General features: G+C 42.5%; 1 protein-coding gene across 1 annotated transcript in view; it reads right to left on the bottom strand.

Annotated features, from left to right (window-relative positions):
* Positions 1–17,208, bottom strand: part of Jam2 (junctional adhesion molecule 2) — a 49,979-nt gene extending 32,771 nt beyond the window's left edge. The window contains exon 1 of the mRNA XM_021209645.2: positions 16,756–17,208. Coding sequence (XP_021065304.1) covers positions 16,756–16,822 — 67 coding nt within the window. The 5' untranslated portion in view covers positions 16,823–17,208. The remainder of the gene's footprint in view (positions 1–16,755) is intronic.
* Positions 17,209–18,653: the final 1,445 nt, after the last annotated feature.

The following is an 18,653-nucleotide window of genomic DNA, read 5'->3' as shown; positions in this document are numbered from 1 at the left end:
AAAGAAAGAAAGAAGAAAAGAAAAAAAGAGAAAATGTAGGGGAACCAGGGAGATGGTTCATGGGTAAGGGGACTTGCCATATCTTAGTTTGGTCCCAAGAACCCTCACAGTACAAGAAGAGAAGTGATGAATGGAAGTCATGTGTGTGTGTGTGTGTGTGTGTGTGTGTGTGTGTGAGAGAGAGAGAGAGAGAGAGAGAGAGAGAGAGAGAGAGAGAGAGAACCTAGGAAACCTATGCCATAAAACATTTAACTTTGTTTAAGAAAATTATTAATAGGTGCCATGTGGTGCTGACAAATAGAGAACACTGGTGGATCACACTGGCAGGTGGAGCACCCTGGCAGGTGGAGCACACTGGCAGGTGGAGCACACTGGCAGGTGGAGCACACTGGCAGGTGGAACACAACTGAGATGCACCCCTCTACCTCTCTTGCTGCTCTTTAGTACCCATTCTTCCTCCGCTGTTCTTCTGTGAGTTAGGCATGTCCTCTCTCTGACTCATTCTGCAAATCTTTCTCTGATTCATCACTTTGTATGCCCCTCAATTAGAGGTCACTTTCAGACATGGCTGCTTCCATGGAGATTAAAGGTGTGTACTAAGGGCATATCTGTATTCCCAGGCATGTCATACTGTATTCCTGGGTGTGTCTGAGTTGTGGCTGGATCATATCTTTGGATGTGATCCATTTCCAGAGCAGCCATGTTCTTGGATTAAAATCCCTCTACAAAGAATCAATAAAAAGTTTTTTGAAAAAGAAAATATTAATGTTTTCTTTAATATATATATTTAATGGCCTCTTTTTCTACTTCCCTTTTAATACAATCTGTGATCCTATTAAATGACATAATTGAATAATAAATCTCTCAAAATACTGGATGTGCTTATATCTGGAAAGTCCATTTAGTTAAATAGTTCCTACAATAAAATATTTATTGTAGGTTTATGACTTGTGCTTCATTTTAATACTGCTTTGAGATTGGCTTGTGAACACAAAAGGCATTTAATTATGTTAAGAGACAGCTACGGTCCAAAAATACTTAGCGCTTAAAAATATTTTAAGGATACACTAAGATATTTAAACCATCTACCACATTCTAAGTAGAGTACTCTATTACTAAAACAGAACATGAGTCACACACGCTTACAGCATCTCTGCAGATACTCATGCTGACTATAAATCTACATGTGGAAAGACTCTGGCCCATTGCTTTCACATTGATAAGGGACACCAAAGATAAACACCTTCATTTCTCCTGAAATCTCAGCCTCCTCCCTTTTTCTCATGCTTTCCAGAATATTCCTCATACTCTGGATAAAAGGGGAACATGGGGCTCTCATTTATGAAGCAGTGAGATACCATCATTTTATGTGCCTAAGAGTCATGCTGACATGAGACTGCAGAAGGAAAGATCTCTCTGAAGGGTATCCTGAACAGCGGGACACGTGTTTCGCTGGTTCCTTCTTTGCCTTTAGTCCTCTGGGTGCTCCTTCCTTCATTTGGCCAGCCCTTTCCCTCCCTTCTCCCTGACCTGCAGATAAGTGGCTTCCCAGAATTCCTCTCAGGTGACCAGGACATTGGTATTGTGAGTGCTTGCCTTCACTCTTCCACGATCTTTAACCAAGCACATCCCCTAGAGTGCAGTTTTGTTCTTACTAATCATCCCATGGTCCTCTATAGATTGCTCTCATATGTCTGTCTTGATCTATCGCCTTAACACAGAGGATGTGTATAGATAACCACTTCTCATCCTCTGTGTCACAGGCTTGAGACCCAAAGATACTGTTCCATGCTGCCGTCTGTGACAGTTTGAGGAATTCGTTTTAGAGATCTTAGATAAAGTTAAGTTTCTGGACTTCACTGTAGAAAATATCAGGACAAGCCAGTATAAAATAGATTTGGAGTTTATGAAGAGATTTTTAACCGAGATTTAAACATAAGAGTGCGGGGAAGAGAGGTACTCCGAGGTGGGGTGAGCATGCCCACATATAGGTGTGGTTTTCTCAACAAAAAGAATGGAGCTTAAAGTGTTTTAGCCATCACTGTAAGTACGATTTTGGGGGCTCCCATGTTATGTCTCAAAAAGTCACTAAGCCCCCAGTCCCTCTTCACCATTAGTGAGATTATGGGGTAGTTCCATAGATATATCAGCTAATAAGGTAGAATCACGAGTCATAAGAATTGCACACGAGCCTTGATGTGCCCTTTACTATTGCTGTTTCGTGTGAGATTCCTAAAACATGACAGGTTTCCATCTGGGAAAGGAGAAGGGTCGCATATACGTGGGCCTTGAACATTCATTGCTGTTTAGACATTTATTTGGACACAGCTCTGCATAAGGGAAACACTGTGACTATTGTCAACCTTCACAGCAAATGTTCTGCTAGAACTCTTGACTCTTGGCTTCTAAGGCTTCGGCCACATTCTACTGGGAAGAGGGGCTCCTTTCCTTTCCACGCCTTCCTAAGTCTCTGTCTTTATCCTGTCTCATTTCCAATGACCCACACAGTTTCTAAAATAGAAAAAAATATCCATTCCTTATCCCCTAAATGTACACCATCTTTCCTCTAGTTCTATGCACTTACAGTGCTAGAACTTCTATTTTTATTTTATTAATGCCTCCTTACTGAATCTAACCAATCACTAAATCTTAACTTCTATTTTCAATAGCTTTGGGAATCATCATCATCATCACCACTACCACCACCACCATCATCACCATCATCATTAGTTTGCTATTGATAAGGGGAATCTTACTGTGCAGTCCTAGGCTGGCCTCTAATTTGGGATCTTCCTGGCATCTGGGACTGCGGTAATAGAACACAATACCTGCCGATTTTAACTTGCACTAAACCAATCGAACAGTTGCTACTTTAATCCTGGAATCCCTTATCTAATGCTTCAGTGGGTCTCAGTACAATGTTTTTCTCTCCAAACTAAAAATTATTGTTTACCGTAAATAGCATTTTTATCATATTACTCCAGTCTTCTAAATATCCAGGAACTTCCAGTTGCCTATTGCTCCCAAGGAGACTCTACAGCATAATATGCAAACAACTCCACAAATACCAAACAAACATAAGAAGCCCTCCTCCAGCTTTTTCACTTCTTTCCAAAAGCCTCTCTAATCTATAAGGATTCTGAAGGAAATAGCTTCAAATTTAAAAATAAAATGAATTCATGTATACAGGAAACACACTTATTAAAGACTAATTATGGTGTATTTTCCCACTCAGAAATATTAAGTCAAATGTTAGAAGTCACTAATCACCATTAGATCAAACTCTTTTATTGTACAAATAAGAAAAACAAAACCCAAATGAATTAAAGTAACTTTTCTAAGGCCATATATAGGAATTGCTAGGGGCCAAACTAATTCAATCTTGGAATGTTAGTTCTATTTTTGAACAAATTTCACATTTATGACTGAGGCATAAAGAGGTTCTTTGTATCCAAAGGGGATATCCAGTGGACCTATTACACAAACCATTTAGATTATTAATAAAGTATTATTAATAAAGTATATATTACTTGCAAAATTCATGAAATCAATGAACTTTAGAAGTGAAGGTAATTCTGCCTACTACCCCTGACTCTGAGACAGCCATGTCAGAGATGATAGGACCAGTATTGCTCCTAGTGAAAGGTGACCCCTGTCCTCTGCAGAGAGCAGTTGGAAGTCAACACGTCGATGAAATAGCTTTGTTCTATAAAGGCAATGTTTCTCTAGTCACCTCCACAACTGTTGTCTAATAATTTCTAATAGTAGTGGTTCCTCAATCATTCTGGCCCTCATAATAAAAAGTCTACCCATAAGTGCTCTGGCTATGAATTAGAAGATTTTAGTATCTTCCAACTGGAGATAAATATTTGAGCACAGAAGCGGTGAAAGCGAGAGAGACACACGAGACACGGCTGCTTATTCAAATCACGAAGGCTCTGAATGTATATTCTATGAAAAGGCTGGTGCAAGCTGTTTCTACTCTAAAAGTGAGATGCAGGGAAGGACTGGAGTGAAAGTTCTTCTGCTGGTCACATCCCTTGCTCATGAATTCACAGTGTATTTGGGGAAAGTGGTACCCAGTATGGAAATAGCTTCTGACATAAACAACTGGAGAATGTGTAGATGTTGCTGACACAGGCTTTGGGTTGCTTCTAATTTGGCAGCCAAAGCCTCGACTTCTTCCATTTTCCCCCATAACCACTATCTTGTTGAAAACATTCCTAGGAGCTTCCGTATCTCCAAGGTTAAAGCAAATGTGTCAACTCACTTACATACAGAGTGCAAACAGCGCTCAGGAGGTTGCTCAGTTAGTCGAGCGCTTGCTGTGTGGGCATGAGGACTATAGTTCAATCCTCGGGCCTGGGTGGGAAAGCCAGGCATGGTGGTAGGTTTGTGATGCCAAGATTGAGGATGTGAGGCAGGAAGATCCCAGGGGCTGCAGTTAGTAACCAGACTTTCCTCTTAGGAGAGCTCCAGGTGACTGAGAAAACCCTCTCTTAAAACTCAGGGTGAATAGCTAGCTCTTGGTGAGTGGTACTCAAAGCTGACCTCTGGCTTCCACACGCATATTACACACACATGTACCTATAGGAACACACTCATATACACTGAGAGAGAGAGAGAGAGAAAGAGAGAGAGAATCCATATGGATCTCAACATTAAAGTTTTGAGTATTAATGAATTAGAATGTTAAATGAGTTATTTCAGGAAGTATGAATAATTTTTAGTGTGCTTGAGTTTATGTCAGATGTTGGCTGTATGGCTCTATAGATAGGTCTCTGTAAGTATTTTCTTTTGTGATCAGAAGAGCTAGAGGGTCGACAAGAAAGTCTCAAATTGTCTTCATTTAACAAACCAAGGGGAAAATATTAGATAATTTTTTGAGAATAAATCAACTTTAAATTAATACTTAAAAAGAAAAGAGTTTAAAGTTAAAAGGAGAGTGTGGACAGGGTCCAGGAAGAGTTAGAGGTCAATATGGTCCTAGATACATTATATTCATGAATGAAAGTTCCAAATATTAAAAAACAAAATAAACAAGCAAACAGAGCATTTTTAACAAAATGATGTTTGAAGCTTGTATTTTAAACCTTTTTTGTGCAATTTTAAATGAATACTCCCCATATCAGGGACAATATATAATATATTATATGGTATATATAATATATATAATTTTATAATCCAAGGTTTACGTTGGGTCATCGTCTTTTGTAATAATTATATATGAAGATTATTGCCCCAGACAGTGACATTTTTACTCCCAAGCATTTTAAGACCCTCAGACAGTTATAGGGAGTGGTACATCAAGGGGAAAGTGCCTCGGGATAGACCTAATCTTGGCATTTGGGAGATAACCATACCCTCCAAGGGGGTTCATGAGTGGATGATCAGAGGACCTTTTTCTTCACTAAGGAGCAGGTTGATGCCAGAATATGTTATGAATATTTGGCAAGAATGTCTAACAACATTACAAGGGGTTTTGGAAACAAAGGCCACTTTATCAGGCTTATTTTTCACCCCTTTTAATAATCTTTTGTCAGTTATGGGACACAGATTCTTGCAATCCTAGTTGAGTGGCAAAGAGACTTGACCCACTCCACCGAGATGTACTGTTGGATTCATCTGAGTTTCTAGCCAGTCCTAACCAACACAAGAGATGTGTGTGCCTCTACAATTAGACAACCAGTAAAATGTCTTACAGCTCTGAAAGGCAGGCCAGTGAATACATTTCTTGCTAACTGTAGGAAGGTGTGATGGATAGTCATCATAGTTAAAGAGTTTAGAATAAAAGATCCCTAAGCCACTGGTGAGAGTCTGTCTGCAGTGGGGGGCATCTCCAGAGAGCATTATTGAAGGGAAAGACCTGTCTTGAGATGGTTGGCACCAGTTCATTGGTTACAGGCCTGGGCAGAATAAAAGGGAAGAAAAAAGGATTGCCCTATCTCTGTTTTCTGGTCCACCACATCGTGAGCTATCAGGATTAATCCATTTAACATGTATCCTAGGATTCTTATCAAGAAATGTCATATAAATTTAATGATGCAAAAAACAAAACAAACTACAGTTTTACATCTTTTTATTTAGCTAAGGATTAAAACACATGGCAACAAAAATACATACTAATAGAAGCTACACACACACACACACACACACACACACACACACACCTCACTGTGAGCCCAACTGAAATGATCTCACAGCTCCAAATACATTTATCCAGCATGTTATTAAATTTTTATGATATAAATGGCTGTAGGTTTAGGTTTATCAAACAAACAAATGAACAAAAGAAATGGAGAGGAGTCACAGTTCATTCCGTTGAGTCATGTCTGCTGCTACTTAGAACGCATTCCTATTTTAAAATGCCTCTAGAGCTGTTTTCTAAAATGTAAACACCAGCCTCCCTTTCAAAATAAGCACGTCTCCAGCTAGCCACGTTCTCTTTTTACTTGTGGTCATTACTTCTTGTCTGGTCTCTTTAAATAGCAGCCAGTTGCCCTTGTCTGTGAGTCTTAGCTGTAGCCGGCAGGGGTGCTCTCTGCCTCTGGCACACACCCACTTCCCTGGACTTTCTAATTGGATCTAGGTTGGCATTTTTCCCTCCTCAGCTTTGGTAGCTGGTTTGGAAGTCTATTTCCCTCCATTGTGTTAATTACTCTCTGTCATTATTTGCTTTTGTGAGTGGATTGCTTCTGTTGCATTTTGGCATAAAAACATTCAAGGCTTCTCTCTACAGCACCATCTTCCCAAGCCTGACACCTAACGTTGCAGAGGGGCTTCACTTCCTTGTTAACAAAAAGAACCTTTAGTAGTATTGGTAGTTATTAGTTATTAGTATTATTAGTAGTATTCTACCATGCTACGCAGTATAATTTCACTTGCTTAGGGACACAAAGTAGCATGTCTTCACTCCATTTTGAGACACGGTCTCTGCAAACAGCCCCCACTGGCATGGAAGTCCTTACATCGCCCAAACTGGAGTAGAACTGATGACAATTTATTTGCCTCAGTGTGCAGCACCTTGCTTGTCTTTTCCCTTTGTAAAGAAACTACATAGTTATATTTGTATTTCACTGAAGTTGTTTTCTATTTCCTGAAACTCTATGCAAGGACTTAAGAGCAATTACCTGTAAGTCACCAGCAGTTTTCAGATGCTACAAAGAAGGCTTTTGCATGCTATGTGGCTTTACCACGTGTATATGTTATTTTTACATATGAATTATATGAGTAAATAGATTATTAAGTCTTATTTTTTTTATATATAGCAAATATTTTTCAGGTCCTTATGATGGGAAGAAGTTTCAAGAATAGATCAAGCAGTGCAGCAGACCTGAGAGCAAGCAAACTGGACTCCAAGCAAGGAGGGGACTAGAAGTGGTGTCTTCTCACTCTATGGGCTAAACGCTGCGTTGTCTAAAAGGTTTGGCACCAGAACTGTTTTGGTTCCTAGCATATTTGCACAGACATCATGAGATATCTTAGGGAAAGGATCCAATTCTCAATATAACATCTGTTCCTATTCCGTGTGCACCTTGTGACCTGAAGGTAATTTATACACTGTTTTCATTGTACCCTTGTCTCTTGTAGAATCTTCAACTTCTGGCATTAAACCAGCGCTCAAAAAATTATAGAATTTTGAGTACTGAAAAATTTCATATCAAGGAGTTCAGTGTGTAAAAAAAAAAAGATAAATCATAACAACAACAAAAAAACTAGATAAATTGTCCCTCTGGAAAAGGCCAGTACTGGTAACTAAAACAAAACATAAAAATCTTATACAACTAAGTAAAAGCTGGGTGTTGTTGTTGATGATGATGATGAAGAAGAAGAAAGAAGAAGAAGAAAAAGAGAGGGACAGAGAGACAACAGAGACAGAGAGACAGAGATTCCAATAAAGAGCCAAATTCCTGTCACTTAAGGTCACAAGGATTCTTGCTCAAGACTTTTGGAGTCAAGACAGTGAACAGCTAAACCTGTGTACTCTTGCATACTTCACATTCACAGCACTGGGCCAGTGTGGTCCCTTGTCCAGGAACAATTCAAGCCACAGAACACTTCCTACCCACTCACTGGCCCATCCCAAGGCTGCAGTTTGGTGACTTGTCCACTGAGCAGAATAGACATTTATTTATCCATTTAAATATCTATTTTAAAAGGTGGATATTTATGGATATTTATACTCTCTCTCAGGTATTTGTGTGTGTGTGTGGAGAGAGAGAGAGAGAGAGAGAGAGAGAGAGAGAGAGAGACTATACACAAAACAAAATAACCTTCTGTACTGGGTAGTTTTGTGTCAACTTGACACAGCTGGAGTTATCACAGAGAAAGGAGCTTCAGTTGGGGAAATGCCTCCATGAGATCCAGCTGTAAGGCATTTTCTCAATTAGTGATCAAGGGGGGAGGTCCCCTTGTGGGCGGTGCCATCTCTGGGCTGGTAGTCTTGGGTTTATAAGAGAGCAGACTGAGCAAGCCAGGGGAAGCAAGTCAGTAAAAAACATCCCTCCATGGCTTCTGCATCAGCTCCTGCTTCCTGCCCTGCTTGAGTTCTAGTCCTGACTTTCTTTGGTGATGAACAGCAGTGTGGAAATGTAAGCCAAATAAACCCTTTCCTCCCCAACTTGCTTCTTGGTCATGATGTTTTGTCCAGGAGTAGAAACCCTGACTAAGACACCTTCCTAAGGTAACTCAGGGACTTTTAGAAACACTTAAATAAAAGCTGAAGAATGATGGACCCAGGGCTGAGAAAGGGAACTAAACTAAAGAAGGTAAATAGTAGCCAAAGAGCTAATGCTTCATATCCGAGGTGAACAGGAAGTTGGACACACCTATGGCAGACGTTATTTTTAAAAATCCATTAGGGACTTTAGTTGATCACTAGTAGACTTAATGTTTATCATGTGCCATGTGCTAGGCTTAATGCTTACAAAAGGAGAGAGGTGGGGGTAGGGGAAGAGGAGAGGGAAGAGGGAAAGGGAGGGGAAGGGAGAGGGAGGAGAACCACAAAGATCCAAGTGTAACTTGTCAAGTTCCTCATTAGATTTAAGTACTTTTCAAATATAAGACAATTCTCTGTGGGCATATAAATTGTATGGTTAAATATTGTATATTTTAATAAACCATTAAGAAATAATTATGGAAGTAATTGCCACCTTGATAGTCAGCCCTACCTGTGCGTTCTCCATACTCCACACAGTGTGCCCTCTTCCAAATGTAACTTTAACTGATTACGTGTGTATAATGAGTCTGGCTGGCAGCTCCAATATCCCAACTGTGTCAACACACTTAATTCTCCCCCAACTGCTGCACATTTAATTCCCTGCCAACTGCTATAAGGTCAACATCATTTATAGGGATTATCACCATCATTAATGAGTGAACTGACAGAGAAATTAAATAATTGGTACCAGGACACCTAGCTGGGGAGCAGAACAGAGTTCATCATCACAGAACATGTCGTGGTTTCTTTAACATTTATTTATTCTTGTATGGGGGTGCATGTTGTGGTCAGAAGCACCCTTTAGAGATTAATTTTCTCTATAGCATAGGTCCCAGGGATCAAACTCAAGGCATTAGATTTGGCAGCATGTGCCTTTATTGACTGAGCCATCGCTCTGGACCATGGTACATATTCTTTACCACTGTACCACACAGTCAAATGCAAAGCAAGAATATAGCTTTAAGTTACTGTGAATGACAGTCTACAGCTGAAAGTTATGCTTCCCCCTAGAAGATGTTCTTGACCATGACACTGACCACACCTAGGCAATACATATATGCCCATAGTCTACTACCCCAACCTATAAATATTACTTTACACTGGAAGTAGGAATTAAGGGTATGATGGAAATGAAATAACTAATTAGTTGACTTTGAAATGACTACAGAAGCCTGAATTACTCAGATGAAACAGACAAAAGGATGGGACCCATAAAGGCAGCTGCTTGGCATTAGTGCTGGCTTTGAAGATAGATGGGTAGGCCCTGTGGTGGCTTCTAAAAGCTGGACAAGGCTGAGAAACAAGCTCTCCACTGTGACTTCCAGAAGGACTAATGCTTATTGATACATTGGTTTTCTCCCAGTGAGGTCTATTTCAGACTTCCAGAATGTTAACATGGCGAATTAGTGTTGTATTGTTGTGTCCTTTATTTTCAGAGCAACGAACACCTTATCATTTGGATAAGTTTTCTGAATCCTGCACTTGAGCACACTAAGGCCTTCTACGAAAGCAGTACTCAGTTTTAAGACTTACTTTCCTAGCTTTGTCAAAGGAAACACCTGAGCCAGTCTGAATTCCTCTTCTCTAAATTCACCCTCATCTTCCTCTAGGAGTCCTGTAGAATGGACTTAGCAATCTACCACCAATGAGACAAACAGTCAGGCAGCCAAACAAACCAAAGTATCTGATAATACAGCCTTATCCTTGGTGGTCCTTGACTTCCTCCTTTGACAAACCCCATGGGAACAATCCATCACAAAGGAAGGTGCGGGTGGCCCACAACCACATTCTCCATGGGCTCCTGCGGAGTCCTGCTTGGCCTTGTAAGGGATGGAATGACATGGTTCCTGCCCCTGAAACAGAGCCAGCAGGGTGTGGGCCTCCACAAGTGTTGATGGTTGCTTGGGTATAAGGCTTGTCTGTATAATAATGTATATATTTTCATGCTCCTCCATTGAGGAATGTCCTCTCCTCTCTGCCAAGGTTAATGTGTCTGTGACAATCAGAAACAGCATGGGTCTGGGAGGTGAGGTTGTGTCTAAGGTCTCAGCAAAATGGTAGAAGGCTGTGACCTTCAGGACAGCCCTTAGGGCTGTGGGAAAGGACTCTGAAAACATGAGCTCAAAAATATATAATTCCTCAACTTTGCAAAATATAAGGATGCAATATGAACTGTACAAGGAGTTTCACAGACCTAAAGGCATAGAGGCAGCTGCACTGTGAGCCAGCTGGTCAGAAAAGAGGAGATAAAGAGATTTAGGGAGTGGCAATCACAGGGCAAGATCCCACCCAGCTTGGTGTTTTTGTTAATGCTTACAAAGGCAAGCAGATTCCTGAGTTCAAGGTTAGCCTGGGATGGAGAGAATTTAGGTCCAGGCCCAGGCATGGTAGGAGTGGTAATTTGGGGGCACAGTGTCCCACCCAGCTATATTATTGTCTGTACTTGGGCTTGCTGTCTCTTTATTAGAATCAAGGGGCTGAGATCAGGAGATGCTGATTCATGGGATAATCGAAAGGGAACCTGGGGTAATGACTGAATTGATATGTAAATAAAAGACTGGGCTTTGGTCTGCAAGTTATGAGCTACCCAGAGAGTTTTCAGAATTGCAAAAAAAAAAAAGTTGTTTAGAGCAGAGAGCTGTCTGGAGCTCTCCAGAGAAAGTCGAATACAGAGAGAGCTATCTGGAAAGCTGTCTCAAGCAGAACACAGGCCACCAGCTTGCAACCCACAATTTGACTTTGAGTCATCTGTTTCGCCACTCCCAGACATCCTTTCCTAAGAATGCTGCTCCAAGCCAAGGCTGGCTGGTCCTTGGCAGGTTTCCTTCCTCACAAACAGGTGAGAGGATAAATGAGAGCTCTGGGGCCAATGGCAGCTCACTTTTCTGTTTTAGGCTGGAGCTTTTGGTTGAGACTTTTTGAAATGCAGTCTCTGACATAGTCTTTAAATGGTTGTCAGCTCCACCAACAAAGTCTCCTTTTTGACCTTTGTGCTCTTCAGACAATTGAAACTGCACCAGCTCACGTAATTCACCTCAGCCAGCTGGTTGTGATGCTCGACCTTGACAATGTTCACAGAAGGCAGAAGTCTCCAGTCAGTGGTCCCCTGGCGTCTATGACGCCCTGAAGGATCCAGACCTTTCTTTCCTACCACATCTGTGATTACTTTACGAGAGATTACAGACTCAGGCCAAGCAGCTGGCTAGGGGTCCAATCCACATCTGAAAACCCAGCTGCAACTGGTCTATTAAGTGGCCAGAAGTGCTCTCTGAGAGATTGAAATACTCATGAGATCCCCATTCCCAGTACCAAACACTCATTCCTCCTGTTTTTCAAAAACAACAGCCTATCACTTTGCAGAAATGTGATACTCCATCCACTCAGCCTAAAGTTGGTGCTTAGTGATTTACAGCATTATCATTATCATTAATTCACTCTGTCCACCATGTCTGTCTATCCTATGTCATCCCCATTCCATTCTATAGTCTGAATGTTAACGTCTACCTACTGAAGTCATAAGTGGAAACTAGATTACCAACATAATAGATGGCATTAGGACATGGGACTGTTGGAAAGGGATTAGGTTATAAAGGGAGCCCTTTCAAAGGACATTAGAGCCCTTATACAATAGATCAGAGCTGCCCTGCCCATTCTACCACATGAGGATGCCATGAGGACCCATCTATGAACCAGACACTGGGTCTTCATCAGACACTGAACTTGCCTTTGTCTTGATTGTGAACTTTCAGCATCTATAACTGTAAGAGAAAAAAAAAATCCTTTTTAAAAATCAACTACCTAGTTTGTGATTGTCATAGCAGGCTGCATGCGCTTAGAAGTCATCTGATCATCAGATATATACTCACATTGTAGGACCCCTGAAAATGGGGGGACCCCTAAAAATGGGGAGATCCTTGCTCTAGTCTCCGGATGGCACAGACCCCCCAAGAACTCACAAGAGAGCATTCTTGCTGCAAAAACACACAAGAGGCTTTATTCCAGAGCTTTGGGATCGACTCTATCCCACACAGGGGGTAGAGTCGACCCCAAAAGGGAAAGGGACCCTTCTTTTTATGGACCCTCAAGGGGGAAAAAGGGAGGAGGGAATAGGGGATTTCCAAATCACATGGCCTTGGGCCATCAATCTGACAAGTTTTAGCTTCCTGATTTGAGATGATTTACAAAGAATGGGTATAGGAGGGGTGAGGGGTTGGAGTCCTGTGCAGGAGCAGGTTACCAGGGAAGTTTTTCACCTGTAGCCTAGCAACCAAAGCCCACAAATTCTTGGTAAAAGGCTACAACAATCAGAAAACGAATGAATTCACACAACAATCAGGACCTCGCAAACACAAATTCAGAAAGTATTCAAACTATACAAATGTTTCTAAGCTACTGGGGCATAATAAACTTTTACCCAATAGAATCTATTTCTTCAATCTAGGGTTTTAATGATTTCTTCTGTCTTGTCAAAGCCTTACAACATCTACTACGGACCGGGTGCTTTGTTCAATCACAGGGGAATAAGAACGGCAGTGAAAAAAAGTTCTGCCTCACTGGAGAAGGAAACTGTTTATAGCTTGGATGAGTATTCTCCAAAGACCTATGTGTTAAAGGCCTGGTCCCTGGCCTGCAGTGCTATTGGGAAATGGTAGCACCTTTAAGAGGCGGAGCTACCTGGGTGTTCTACCACCTCCTACCATTGTTAGTGAGCTCTTGGAGAATAGGGAATCTTATTCCTTCCTCTCTTTGGGTCCCTTGTTGGGGCCAGAACTGTCTTCCTCATGTTCTCTATGTGCTGTGTCAACACAGCCACAAAAGCAAAAGCCAGACATAGATGGAAATCTCTGGAAGTGGGGGGCAAAACAAACCTTTGCTCTTTCTAATATGATCACCCTGGATACTTTGTTACATTAGCTGATAGGGGACCAATACATCAACTAAATACAAAAGCAAATGTCCATAGTTCAATAACTCATGTTGAACTCATTCTTTTTTTTTAAGATTTATTTATTATATGTAAGTACACTGTAGCTGTCTTCAGACACTCCAGAAGAGAGTATCAGATCTCATTACAGATGGTTGTGAACCACTAGGTGGTTGCTGAGATTTGAACTCAGGACCTTCGGAAGAGCAATCCGTGTTCTTAACCATTGAGCCATCTCTCCAGCACAGAACTCATTCTTTAAAAACAAAAAATACAACAAAAATATTTCCTAGACTACTTACTATGAATGGCATTAGAAACTGACAGAGGTAGAAAGAACATGGCAAGTGAGATATTATAAGTACACACCATTGGGTTGAGACAAAGGAGCAGTACAGCTGTATCTGAGAGGAATATTAAAAGTATGAGGATGCAGTTTCAGCACAAGAGATGCTCTAGTTCTTTAATAAATTAAAAAATATGATCCTATTACCAACTAAATACATATTAATTATATATTCATTAATAAGCCTAGGCTGATATTAAAATAAATCATTAAATAAGATACTGAAACAAGTGTGTAAATAAGTTTGAGAGGACATATTTCTGACGCATATGAGTCCGAAATAATCTGTGAAGAAATTTTACCCTGAAGAAAATGAAATATATTCCTATGTGTGTGTATATGTGCTCTGTGTATGTGTGTGTTTGCGCATGCTCATACATGTGTGTTCATGCCATGTAAGTCCTCATTTCTAGCCCTTGCTTCCTACCTCTGAGATCCACTGCCACCCCCACTCCTTGATTATCTTCGGAGATATTCTCACCGTAATCCAAGCTGTTCTTGCATCCTTTGTGGCCTGGAATGGTCTGTCTGCCTCCTGCCTGCCTGCTGAGATTATAGCCACGTATCACCAACCCAGTCTCTGTCTGTTAGTGTGAGCTGCAAGTATCAACCATCCTTTAAAGTGTATAGTGTGGAACTGAGGGTAACAGAGAAGGGAACCCTTGCAGCAAGCTGACACACACTGCCTCCACCAGGCCATGAAGGTTAAAAGCATTGTGACAGGTCATGATCCCTGAATTAGGAGAGGCTGAAAATGACTTTCCTTTCTCTTCCTTCTTCCTCCAAAAATCCTATGACGTCATCTAACCACAAATGAAGCATCTGAGATATACCAGTGGAAGGAAATTGAACAGCATAATTAACCAGCACCTGTCAAGGTCATTAAAAAACAAACAAACAAAAAAAAAAAACAAGAGGTGTCTGAGATACTGCCACTGCCAAGAGGAGCATAATGGAAGAGGACTGTTGAGCCCAATGTAGTATCCCAGGACAGAAAAGGACATTCGTAAGAATAAGAAAGATCTAAGCAGAGTATCCCATGTGACACTATGTAATAATGGTGGTAACTGGGTATGGAGCATATGGGAACTCTCTATGCTAATGTCCCTTTTCTTTACAGCTGAATTGTTTTGAAAGTTTTAAATGTATTAAAAGGAAAGAAAACACGATGGAAATGCCATACTTTCTGGCACCGGTGGAACAGCATGGGGAAAGTCCCGCACTGCTTCCCAACTTATTCCTTGCAGGTATCAGAGTTGGCGGAGATTTCAGAGTTAGCCCACAGAAAAAACCTAGAAATGGAAGAACTCTGCACATCCAAGTAAGCCTTCGCTTGCTTCTGGACTGACTACACTGGATTGACAAACAGTGTCTATTGTTTCTACTTTTGATGACTGAATGGGAATAACAGAAAAAAAAAACCTACTTTTTTAAATGAACAATTCTACACCACAGTAACACTCCTGTTAAAGTGAGACTTAAAAGCTCACTTTAACTTTTTTTTTTTTTAGTACGCTTCCTCCAGATTCCAGCTTCGTTGCTGATTTTCATATTGAGTACATTACCTCTCAACCCCCCGAGTGTTCCGTTTCCTACAAGCTGATATTTCAGAATGCATAAAGATTTCATTGCGAATCTTTAACATCCTGGCTTGACATAGACCTCCCCTCACCCCCGAGTCAGCAAGCACCCTATTCCGGCTCTGAGGGACAAATCGTTTTGTGAGCTCCCATCTTTTTGGCCATAGGCTAAGGGAGTCTGAGAAAAAGCCTTAGTGTTAGTGTTAAGACGTTCTTCAGACAGAATAATTTAACTACTATTAAGTACTGTGACTAGAACTTGAACCTCAACAATAACACATTTACCCCTTCCCAGTGAAGAAACCAACAGAACAAAAGATAACGGTGAGGGGGGTGTTTATCATCATCATCATTATCATCATCGTCATCATCATCAACAACAACAAGGACTTCATTGCTTAAAATCGATAGTAATTTTCTACCTTTTCCTAAAAAGTTAATGCGAAGAAAACAAAAAAAAAATCAAATTTCAAATCACATTAGGCTAGCACCCGCGCAAATCCTCTTTCAAAGCACCGAGTAACTAACTGGCTTTGGGACGCCTCGGCAGCTATGCTAGCTGCCAGATCACTCATTCATCCTCTGCGCCTTTCTAACAATCATAACAGCCAGTCTTGCTGGCTGGACATCCCCCGAGGACACGGCAGCTGGCTGGAGCTGACAGACTTCTCTAAGCGGGTTTTGCAGGCGTAAAGGCGAAAAGCTACTGTGGCACAACTAACTTCACCCGCTACCGTCTCTAAAGTGCTTTACCCAGCACCTTGCCCGGGGCAGCTGGGACCGTACCACTGATCCCTCAGCCGCAGTTACTTAAGAGTGGCCTTCGCCAACCCCGGATGCCATCTTTCTTGGGTTCTTCGCATCTTGAATACGTAGAGAGTTTTGCATTCTGATCACGTCCCCGAGTCTTTGAAAACTTCCTCCGACTTTGCAAGGAGATGAGGACTGTCTGTTTTCTTCAACTCTTAACTGCCCAGATGCAACACTATTTACAAGACTCACAGGACTTCAGTCTCCCCGCCCAGAGCCTGCCCTCATCCAGATTACCTTCCGTGCTCCCTGACTGCAAAACCTGGCGCCCCAAGACAGACCCCCTAGCACTGAGAGCCATGCCTGCAGGCGAGGGTCCCGGAGGCCAGTATAGCGAGACGGGAGGGTGGGAAGGACTGTTACCCCAGGGACTTACAGTCCAGGGCGACGATCAAGTAGTGTAGCAGCAGCAGCAGCAGGAGGCCTTGGGGGCGCCTCGCCATCTACGCGGGCGCCAGCTGGCTGCCTAGCTGAGGGTCCCCCCCGCAGGAGCGCGACAGGCGGCTGGGTCCCCCAGCACTTCGCCCGGCGGCGGAGCAGAGGAGGTCCCTGAGAGGTGGAAGCAGAGGGGCGGGTTCTGTCCCGATGTCAGTCTCTCCGGTCTGGGGTGTCTCCAGCGGCTGTCGTGGGGCAGGTCTTCTGGCCCTAGGACGTGGTGTCTGGGACGGTCCTTCTTTTGAAGGGTGGAAGAGGGTTGAGGGGAGGGCGTGGACGCGGGACGCGGTGTCCGCAGGGTCCTAAGCGAGTGGCGGCAAAGGACTAGCCTCTTGAGGGAGAACCCTGCAGGTCGGCCCCCGCCCCCAGTCTGATCCGCTTTGTGTCTAGTCCCGCGCTGGGCTGCCAGCTGTCCCCAGGGCGAGGAACCGGGGGCGGGAGGAGCGCAGCCGGGTGGGATGGGCACGGTGTGTGTGTGTGTGTGTGTGTGTGTGTGTGTGTGTGTGTGTGTGTGTGTTGGGAGCGGTGGTGGCTCGGTCTGTCTCGCCATGTCTCCCCTTCTCTTGGCGCAAAAAACTTCCTTTTCAGTGTTTCGCCTAACGTGGGAGATTTTTTTGGAAATTTTCTATCTAGGCGGACAAAACCGCTGGGGAAAGCACTCTTAAAGTATAGGGGCGTGAGTTCAGCCCCTGACTCTAGAAAGCGGGGTGGGTGGGGGTGTGTGGGGGGGAACTCGGGACACAAAGCCATCACTCAAGCTGCAAGTCAGGTTCCAGATTTTATCATCAGGCTTAGCCTCTTCTTGCTTCAAGTCGGTCCTCCCCGCCCCACCCCCACCCCACCTTAGAGAGTTAAGGTGCGTTCTGGGTTCTTGGCTTCTTCCGTTGTCATCTGGAAGTTCATCTAACGGTGTGAAATATTTATCTTGTTTCTTCCCCGTTATGTAACTGCCGCCTGTGGAGTTTTCCACATGTTAAAACTCTACAGCTGCCCTTTTGTCAGGTTTATTTTTGGTCTCCTGTGCTTTTAAAAGGGAAATCCATTATGAATGCTCCAGTGCGTGCTTTAAAATTGACCCGCACTTCGGAAGCGTGCACTTGCAAAGGCGATTTTCACATTTCCTCTCCAGAATTGATGTCTGGGGCATTCAAGAAAATTGACCCGGCTGTGTAAAGGCCATTTTCAGGTGAAGACATTAAAAAAAAAAAAAAATCTCTTTAAATAAGGCTAAATAATGGATAATTATTAGGATAGCTTACTTAGTGGTGGACCACTTACAAAGAATTGAGCCAGCCTTGCGGACAAAGGCTTAAGATATACTTAGATATGCAGAACTGTGAGGAATGAGGCATCCCCACTGTTGCCTGGGCAACAGTGATGAAAGCTTTATCCCCCATGGGGAAGGGGAGGGGACAGAAGACCCCTGGGGACAAGAAAAACAAAGTTTAAAAAAAAAAAAAAAAAAGGCAAAAATGGAGCTGGTAACCCAAACGCACAAACAGTAAGGGTGTCATCTAACTAAGGCTTAAGGTCTGTGCTCAGAGGCAGGTTAAGTCAATTGTCCTTGACAATTCAATTAAAAGAGTCAAATTAGTTCTGAAAACTGGGAAGAGAAGAGAGAGAGGGAGAGATATTGATTGATTGATTGATTGATTCAATGTAGCCACGTTGTAGAGTCCCAGTGAACCCCAAGTCGGTCTTTGGGGTCCTGAAGTGAAATAAAATACAGGGCCAAGGATCCACACATCTATGCAGCCCACATCTAAGCCATCATTGCTATAGTCTGGTCTTCAGTCTCATCCTATAGGGGGTGGTACAACAAGTTCTTAGAACCATGGG

The sequence above is a fragment of the Mus pahari genome, chromosome 12, assembly GCF_900095145.1.
Source record: "Mus pahari chromosome 12, PAHARI_EIJ_v1.1, whole genome shotgun sequence".
Classification (NCBI taxonomy): domain Eukaryota; kingdom Metazoa; phylum Chordata; class Mammalia; order Rodentia; family Muridae; genus Mus; species Mus pahari.
Note: the sequence above shows the minus strand (reverse complement) of the source record. Positions and strands in the feature narration are given on the sequence as shown.